This window comes from Rutidosis leptorrhynchoides, chromosome 5, assembly GCF_046630445.1.
Source record: "Rutidosis leptorrhynchoides isolate AG116_Rl617_1_P2 chromosome 5, CSIRO_AGI_Rlap_v1, whole genome shotgun sequence".
NCBI lineage: Eukaryota > Viridiplantae > Streptophyta > Magnoliopsida > Asterales > Asteraceae > Rutidosis > Rutidosis leptorrhynchoides.
In genome coordinates this window covers 371,818,919-371,829,157 of record NC_092337.1, presented here as the reverse complement: position 1 = coordinate 371,829,157, position 10,239 = coordinate 371,818,919, and the positions used below count along the sequence as shown (strand labels likewise).

Here is a 10,239-nt window from a genome sequence, read left to right as displayed (position 1 = left end):
CCACCACCACCAACCACCACCTACCACCCACCACCACCACCCACCACCACCACCAACCTCCACCACCACCAACCGCCACCACCCACCACCACCATCCACCACCACCTACCTCCACCACCACCACCCACCACCCACCACCACCACCAACCACCACCACCCACAACCGCCACCACCACCTACCACCAACCAGCAACCACCACCACCTACCATAACCAACCACCAACCACCCTAACCACCACCAACCATCAGAAAAACATTTATCATTCAGCAGAAAACAATTATCATCAGACAATTATCATTCATCGAAAAACGATTATCATTCATCGAAAAATATTTATCATTCATCCAAAAAAATTATCAATCATCGAAAAATATTTATCATTCATCGAAAAAAATTATAATTCATCGAAAAACATTTAACATTCATCGAAAAAAATTATTATCATTCATCAAATAGTTATCATTTCATCAGACAATTATCATTCATCAAACATTTATCGTTTATTAGAAAAAATTATCATTCATCTAAATTATTTTTCATCAAATAGTTATGATTTTTTTTAAAATCAGTTATCATTCATAAGAAAACAATAACCATTCATCACAAAATGATTATCTTGCATTAAAATATTTTATATCATCAAACATTTTAATAGAGTTTACAAAAGTAGTGGTATTTCAAATAGTTGATATAATATGATTAGTTTTATAAAAAAGAATAGGGCATTCCGAGAATCGAACTCGGGACCTCCCGCACCGAAAGCGAGAATCATACCACTAGACCAAATGCCCAATTATTAAACAATTATCATTCATCTAATTGTTATCATTCATATAAAAAACACTTATCTTTTATCAGAATACGGTTATCATTCATCATAATGCTATCATTCATCAAACACTTCTCATTTATCAAAAAATAATATCATTCATCAAACATTTATCATTCATCAAAATATCCGATAATTGATAAAAATACCAAATGAATGATAAATGTAGCTGATGAATGATAAACGATGAATGATAAAAGAACGTGGTGAATGATAAAAAAAATTACCCGATGAATGATAGAAATATCCGATGAATGATAAAAGTACAGTGAATGATAAGCGAATAATGACAAAATAACGTGATGAATGATATAAAAGAAGATGAATGATAAAAAAGAGGTGATTAATGATAAAATGAGGTAATGAATGATAAAAATAAGGCGATTAATGATAAAAAAACAAGATGAATGAGAAAAACTAGGTGATGAATGATTAAAATTTTTTATCATTCATCAGAAAAATTTTATCATTCATCACCTCATTTTATATCATTCATCACTCACAAAGTTATCATTCATCTCGTTTTTAATCATTCATCACCTCATTTTACATCATTCATCACCTCATTTTATATCAGTCATCACTCACAGTTAGGTGGTGTTTGTTTTTTACATTGAAGATCTTATTATGTCTTATGTCTGTGGGTGGGAAGACATTTTGATTTCAGACCGTTTGTTTTTTAGAAGATATAAGATAAAAAAAGGTCTTCATATGTCTGCCAACAAGAAGACCTAAAAAGCTGCTTCTAAAGTTTGAAGACATTTTAACATAATTTCTCTTCTCACCTAATTCTCCTATCTTCTCCATCTTCATCTTTCAACCACCAAATTTAAGCACTTCCATCACCTCCGTTAACTCCGTCACTTCCGACAGCACTACTGCCTCCGGCTACACTATCACCTCCGTTAACGCTTCTTTTCCTTGATTTCATTAATTTTATTACGGAGTATCATTTCCCCTAATTTAGCTGAACCAGATGTTGCAAGGATAAGGATGGAAAAGGCCAAATGAGATTACACAAGTGATAGATATGACACACCAATTGCTCAATAAATTGAAACAAACAATTCGTTATATTACGTTTCCATTTACTTATTTATTTTCATTCATTTTGATTTATCTGTTGTCTCATGATTATGATTGTGAGTAAGAAGAATTTTGTTTGATTATATGGTTTAATTTCGTGTACTGATTGATTCTAGCTGACTTTATTTGTTAATGAAATTTATACGCTGAATATTTTCTATTAAAGCCTAAAATGATACTCGTAACAAATTGATGATTTCTGAATCTGAGTCTGGGAACGAGATACAGTAAATTCATGGTTAAACATATTCTAAATCTTGTTACTTTTTAATTCAACACTGTTTTTGTTAAAAATTGAAAATTACAATATTTCATAATTTAAATTAAATTTAGCAGACATAAAAACAAACAGTTTTCGATCTTAAGTCTACAGACCTTCAGGCCACATCTTCTCTACAAACGTGGTTCGCAGATTTCAGACAAAAACGTCTTAAAAAACAAACAGCACATTAATGACAAACCTACTCTATTTAACTCTCACTTCTACAATCCACCATCCATTCCATAGTGTTAAAATGTTTCACAGTCATATTTTATGAAGCCACGAGTTATAACATTTACTCCATAATACCTAAAAACAAGAAGAGTCTACCGAAATTTAAAATAATTTTATGTTGCAAGGGAAATAGCCAACTGTAACTTATAATGTATCTAATAACAAGAAAAATTCCCAAAACATACTTACTACAAATTTTTATCATATGAATGGTGAACATCTTTGTAGTTATAGTAATTTTTGGCAAACAACTGGCATTATACAATTCACTCATTCACGCCAGACACGTCAATCCATGATAGGGTTTTTTGTAACCAATTGCCATGGTTTTATATAAGAAACATAGATAAAGTAATATAGTAGATAAAATTGCATTTTCAGAGTAGAATCACACGCATAGAACTCATTTTATTATTCTAAACTTTATTTTTGTAGAGAAAATTGTTTAGTCTAATAGTGTAAGTGTATACAGTATATTTCTACACACCAAGTATCGAGTTTTATAATAATCAAATGTCTAAGATCTCATTTAATAATGACAAAACTGGGAATACATGATGAGTCAAATGTTTAAAACGCACTTGAATAACGGCAAAACATATTATACAAATGCAACTTTTTCATGCCGAATGATAGTTGAAATTTAAATGAGTTTAAAGAGTACTAACCATTGTCATCTGTAGGCTGCGAATCCTCAATGCGACCACAGGAGGTGTTCCCGTTTCCTGAATATCTTCTGCACTAACAGCAGGCGCTGGTGTTGTGGCCTGAGGATCTTCTTGGCTGCAGCAGGCGGAGTTGTGGTTGCCTGAGAATCATCCGAGGCGGCAGCAGGCGGAGTTGCAGTTGCCTGAGAATCATCCGAGGCGGCAGCAGGCGGTGGTCTCGGCGTGTTGGAAGTATAATTTTCTTGTAGGGGATTCTTAAGCTCATCGAGACCAATCTCTTTTTTCAAGCGTGCTCTTGAATTCTTGTGAAACTTCCTATATTCATTCAATTACAATGTTTAAATTAGAACACAAGCAATCAAATAAAGCAAATAGTTATTTTATCATATGGTTCCTGAAGTCCCAATAATCAATAATCATTTTGAAAATGCACATCTAACCACCCTAAAGCAAGTGTATCTTATATTTGTTCGCATTAAACGTAAGAATTGCAAATGTACATAGACAACAGATACGGATATATAGACTTGTAAATACTTACATGTGATTATGAGAGATCTGATTACTAAAACCACAGGGATACCAGTCAATGAAGTTGTGAATGAGTATCTACGCAAATGCTCTTTGAATCTGTAGCAATAAACACATGTCCATTACTTGATGCTTGAAATCATACGACAATGATTCCTGATCTAGCGATTAACAGATTTCCTGAATTAATTTCGATCAAAAACAACTACAAATGCACAATCTGGTGATGAACAGGAACGAAATAGCAATCTTCATCTTCAACAATGATTTTTTCGATTTAGAAGTTTTTAGGTCATGATTTCTACACGAAATATGTTGAAAATCATGTTCCTAACCTTCGTTAAGCATTAGCTTAATCAGAAACAACATCTATGCTTCAAATTCGATCTTCAAAATTTCTGTTGACTTTTTGATTTCGAAGTTTGACTCACATATTCACATTCGATTTAACGAATTAAGAGCTAAAAACTTGCAGAAACATTCAGCTAATGATTGTGAACAACTCTACACTTAGACTTTTTGCTAAGTCGTTCCAAATTTATCCATGAACCAAAACAGCTCGAGTTTATGAAGAACTATGAACACGATCTCAATCTTCACTGTTTTAAAGTTGTTAATCCGATCTGATGATATACGATCGTTAGGTTTTTGATGTAGATCACTTCTCTATGTTCAAATTGTGTTGATAAACGTTGATTGAAGGTGTACAGATTGATTGCGATAGATGTGTGATACTCCAGATTCATTAAATTAAATTTTGTTCAGACTTTTATTAAATGACCATATTACCCCTCCACGTTTTTCATATTAAATTAGACTTTTTCTTAAAATTATAAAATGAGAGGCTCAAATTCACTTATCCAGTTTATACCCCATTTATTGCTTAGCTATGGATGATTCCACTATAAAAATAAATATAATAAATAAATATAAATATAAATATAGATATAATAAATAAATATAAATATAAATATAAATATAAATATAATAAGATCCCCAAACCAACAGTGTAAGTTTATTAAACGAGAGAACCGATACAAATAAACCCTAACTCATCATCACTCACACAAAAACTCACCAAATCGCAATTAAACTCAGCACGAATTCAAATTCATAGGATTATGGCGACTGAAGGTTCCAAATCTTCGGGTTCATCGGCCGATTCATACATTGGAAGCTTAATCAGTTTGACTTCAAAAAGTGAAATTAGATATGAAGGTATTTTGTACAGCATCAACACCGAAGAATCTTCCATCGGATTGACTAACGGTAATCATTTTCTCTTCGATCTAATTTCGTTTACTGCTTTTTAGGGTTCCGATTCCTAATTTTTATTAGGTTACGTTTCCGTCTATTTTTTATTATAAATCCTAATTAGGCATATTTTTAATCGTTAGGTGACTAATTGTTAGGTCACTCCACTGACTAATTACTATCTGTTTGAATTTTTCTGTTGAATCTGAAACTAATAAGGTCTATATGATGGATTGATGGAATGATTGAATTGTTCTGTTCAAGATAGTAAACGTACACAGTGACTAATTAGTTATGATACTGTTAAGTAGGTTATCTCGTCTCGTTTTTCATTCATTATTTCGTAAATTGATGTGTATTGAGTTATTTAAGTCATTATTGGAACTATGCAGTAAGAGCATTTGGAACTGAAGGTAGAAAAAAGGATGGTCCGCAAGTGATGCCTGGTGACAAAGTATACGAGTACATTTTATTTCGTGGAAGTGATATTAAGGTACGCTATCGGAACATGTTTCGACTTTTATATTTCTATTTACTCGAAGTGGTGTATCATGATCCTTGAGTGTGATTATTGTTTTTGAAGCTCTATATTTCTTAAAGAAGCACGTTAATCTTTATTCTTTATCACACATGCAAATAGGTTAGACACAAGTAAGGCGTTTGTGAGAGTATCTTGATATAATTTCAAAATTAATTACTCTTTTCCCTTAATGCTTAATCGTATTCTCTATGCTTATTTGCTTCTTTATGTGAATAGTCAGAGATTAGTGGTTGCGTAAGCAAGGTTGTAAAAGTTGCTCGTCGGGAGTAGGCGGTTGGGACCGTGTAGGGACTCATCGGCCTACTTTGACCTATTTTTACCATATAATTTTGACTTTCAACTAATAAATTCGACTTTGGTATACTAAATTGGATTTTTGACAATTTTGATCTAATAATTCGACCGAGTCGAAGAGTAGTCAGGTTCTAGTCGGACTATCTCAAAATCCCGACCAGTAGGGGACTAGCTGGCCTGGTCGAGGGACTTTTACAACCATGTGCTTAAGTCATCTATGTGTTTGTGTAACTATTTGCATCTAAATCAGAGTGGTAAATTGTCTGTGCTTGTTACTTATATGATTGTTGATTTAATTTTTTAAGATGTAATAATTAAGATCTTAATTAAATATAGTCAAATCTCACTCATTAACTCTCGCAGACGCAATACAAGAAGAATGTGTAAGATCTAGTAACACATAGCTTATTTATCAAATTTGACAACAAAATAGGAAGACCGATTCTTTAGACTGTGTTAGAAGGAGAATAGGGACATGGACATTGTATATGAGAGCTATCTGTTTGGATCCAATGTTACTTTACAATGAGATGGTGACAAGAGAAAAGAATACTCTAGGAAGTTTTCTATTGTGATTGCTAACTCACGCATCTAATTCATCTATGTAGATTACATATAGCATTTCTATTAATTTACCATGTGTTGACTCAACTTGCTGCGTTAATCTTTATGTTTTATTCTTATTTTGCAAGTCATTAGGTGAAACTAAGCCAAAATTAGGTGAATGGCATTTAAGAAAACTCTTTTGGAAGTTTTGTAGGTATTACAAAGAAGCTTAGATAAACCACTTTTAGATGTTCTAGTGACTCAATGTGTAATATACTAATATTATTATAGATGCATATAACTAGAAACATACGTAGATAGTGGTACAACTTTTTTCTGTGTTTTAGTTATTTTTATTTTATTTTATTTTGCAGGATCTTCAAGTGAAATCTTCTCAGCCTGTCCAGCCTTCACAACCCATAAACAGTGATCCTGCCATTAAAAAGGTAATTAGAACAGAATTTGCGATATCTTTCTTTGCAATAACTTTGATTTTATGAATGATCTAACACTTCTTTTTAATATGTAGTCTCATTATCCCCGGCCACCTTCTACATCATCCAACTTACCTGTTATTGCTAGTGACTCATCATCTGCTTCCAACACCACCTATAATCCACATTTGGGCCAAGCTGGGCCACCTTTCCAAGGTGGGGTTCCTTTATATCAACCTGGTGGGAACGTTGGGTCGTGGGGCCCATCACCGCCTCCTCCAAACACAAGCAGTAGTGGGCTTGCAATGCCAATGTATTGGCCCGGTTACTACCCCCCACCAAATGCACTTCCACATATGCAACATCAATCATTGCCCCGACCACCATTGCAACAACCAATGCAGTATCCTAGTTTTAACAATGCACCACCTTTGTCGAGTGGCCCACCTAATACATCCGCTCCTAGCTTGCCTGAATACCCATCTTCTTTATTTCCGGGACCCACCAGCTCAGCTCCTATAACATCCAACTCTTTACCGGGGTCCACACTGCCTTCTTTGCCAAGTATGATGCACAACAACTCACTCAATTCCAGCACCTTACAACAACCACATGCTACTTCTGCTACTGTTACAAGTGATTTAAATGTAACCGTACCTCTTATTAACCCTAACATGTTTTCTGGCCCGAGATTCCCGTATCAGAACACGCCCCCGCCGGCGCCATCTGTTGGTGGGGCCCCTTTGGTCTCGACGGAATCAACACCTTCGCTTGTAACTCCAGGGCAGCTACTCCAGTCTGTTCCAAGTACCATTGTTTCATCTCAATCACCTTTAGCAGGTCTTAACGATGTTGAAGTGGTTTCAGTACCACCAGTGTCTTCTTCGCCACCGTCTGTGCCCGTTGCAGCCCCAACAGAACCGTCCCAGCCTCCATTGTTGCCATTGCCAACTCAAACTCAGACTACTTCTAAGGTATGGACTGTTAACATATCACATTTGCATATATCATCTGACAATAGATATAAAACTGTCATATCTATATGCCAAGTTTGATTTTTGTGGAATCTTGGTTGAGTAGGTTTACATGAAGTATTCTCTTTTAGAATATTATGTGTAGCTGATAGCTGATTTTATACTTCAATATGGATAATAAATAGCGATAACCTTTGAGTTGTTACTTCAACCATAATTCATATGGTTTACGGGTCGGGTTGAGCCGGTTTGGGTCACGGGTTAAAATGGTTTTCGGTTGAAATGGGTCAAACGGTTCAGATTTTTAAACAGGTTTAAATGGCTCAGGGTGGGTAACGGGTCGAAATGGGTCAATGGTCAAACATGTCAGATTTTTAGACGGGTCAAGTGGGTCGGGATTAAACTGAAATGAGAAAATTGAAAATGCAATTTTTGAACGGGTCAAATGGGGTCAAATTTTTTTCATTTTAGCGTGTCAGACTTCAATTTTCAGATTCGCATTTCAGTTTTCAGAAAATAAAACTTTTAAGGGTTGATATTCATTATATACAAAGAAATGAAACAGTTTGTTGTAGATATGTAATGCATTAAATATATATTATTTCTGATGCGTTTTTATCTTCCTGTTACTGTTGTTCTTTAGCCCAATGGATCATCTTACCATAATCGCCCAAATTACAACTACAGAGGCCGTGGAAGGGGCAGAGGATCTGGGGTAAGTTCACTTACTTTGTTGCACTGTTTACTTTCGTATAAATTATTATGTGTACTATATTAAGTTTCTACTGATTTGATTATTCAGGGCTCACAACCAGTAATGAAATTTACTGAGGAGTTTGATTTTAGTGCAATGAATGAGAAATTTAACAAGGATGAAGTCTGGGGTACCTTGGGAAAAAGTAACAGGTCCGAACTAACTACTGACGAGGATGAAATAGAAGAGGAAAATGATCTGAACTTGCCCAAAGTTGACGTGAAGGTGTGATTTTCAATACCAATATCATTATAAGTTCTCAATATTAAATCTAATCAGCCAGGATCCTCCCTTTTATTGTTTTGTTCGTTTTACTAAAATCTTCAATACGAATGCCAGCCTGTTTACAGTAAGGACGACTTTTTCGATTCGTTATCTAGCAACACCTCGGACCGTCAATCAAATTACGGAAGGACGAGGTTCTCTGAGCAGAGGAAATTAGATACAGAGGTGAGCTATAGTTGAGATATAGTCTTTAAATTTTAAACTGTATTATTCTTCCTAATATTTTATTTTACTTTTAAGCTAACATGATATTGTGCTATGGTGCAGACATTTGGAGAATTCTCAAATAGGTACAGAGGGGGTGGTAGGGGCGGGCGTGGGCCCAACCGTGGAGGGCGTTTTCGAGGTGGCGGTTATTATGGAAGAGGAGGATATGGCTATGTTGGAAGGGGTCGTGGTGGTAGAAATCCAAATGTTAATGCGACCGATTATTAGAGTGGAGTGTTCATGGTGGTTTTTAGAGATGTTTGTGTACCCATACCAAATGGGAAGGATATGGTAAATCCTTTCTTTCCGTTTAAAGTTTTTTTCCTTATTAAGAGAAATTAAAACTTAAAATTAGATGAATGTATGTTCCCAGCTTCCATATGGTATGGTTATGTTACTTGGTAATTCCTGAGTGTTGCAGACTTGAGATATCATGAAGTTTATGATTCGAAGATTCAATAATATTTTGTTTTAGCTATATGGTGTCTCAAATTACTATCCGTGTCTTTAGAAATTTTATTTATTGATTATTTTTTTGATGATGATCATCTTTGTGATTTGCTAAAGTGACCCCGTTAATAAATTTCGTTAAACGGAAACTAACCCTAAGTTATCATGACTGGGTCATGATGGGCGCGTAACGCGTTTGGTTGTGGTGCCATTGCATCAAATTTTGAAGTACCTAATAGAAATTGAAGCATTGATAATTGACATTGTCATCCACTAATCAAATATTTCATGGTAACTGTACTATCGAATAGAAATTGGAGCATTGATAATTGACATCGTCATCCACTAATATTTTCGCTTCACGTTTGATTCATGTTTGAGCAATTTGTTTTCTTTTTCGGGCGTCGTTCTATTTCATGTGATGACAACCTGGTGTTCAACATAAGGGGATTTCTTGGCAATAAGGTGTTCTTGGAACTAATTGCCAAGTCACCCAAATTGGAACTGGACTTTAGTTTCCAAGAATCAAATCGGAAGTGGTCGCCCAATACGTTAGGTGAACTGTTTAGAATTAGGATTTAAAGGTGATAGTTGAAAGAGCATTCTCAGTAGCTGAAACGACGATTTTACACGTGTGTGATGTCACGTACTCTTACAAAGTGGATCAACTCCCAGTGAAGATCCCCGTAAATTTAGCAAATTTAGTAAAACGGGGATCCACGTAAAATCTATTTTGCGACTCAGCTATTAAGAATCCTCTCCAGTTATGTTATAACATGACCACTCATGTTATAGGGTAATAAGGTTTGTGAGGGAAAAAAGGGGCTAGTAATTATTAATTACTGTATATTGTTATATGGGAATTGCTAAAAAGTGCCCCCATGACAGA

At 34.9% G+C, this 10,239-nt stretch overlaps 1 protein-coding gene and 1 non-coding gene across 2 annotated transcripts; one reads left to right on the top strand and one right to left on the bottom strand.

Annotated features, from left to right (window-relative positions):
* Window positions 1–720: 720 nt before the first annotated feature.
* TRNAR-UCG (transfer RNA arginine (anticodon UCG)) lies at window positions 721–792 on the bottom strand. The gene has a single exon. It is a non-coding gene; the product is annotated as a tRNA-Arg (tRNA).
* A 3,849-nt stretch (window positions 793–4,641) lies between these two features.
* Window positions 4,642–9,371, top strand: LOC139846891 (protein decapping 5-like). Its single transcript, XM_071836439.1, has 8 exons — window positions 4,642–4,880; window positions 5,258–5,358; window positions 6,621–6,692; window positions 6,776–7,654; window positions 8,298–8,369; window positions 8,457–8,633; window positions 8,748–8,858; window positions 8,961–9,371. Exons 1-8 carry the CDS (start codon window positions 4,733–4,735, stop codon window positions 9,126–9,128), a joined length of 1,728 nt encoding a protein of 575 aa, XP_071692540.1. The 5' UTR covers window positions 4,642–4,732; the 3' UTR covers window positions 9,129–9,371.
* The last annotated feature ends 868 nt before the right edge of the window (window positions 9,372–10,239 follow it).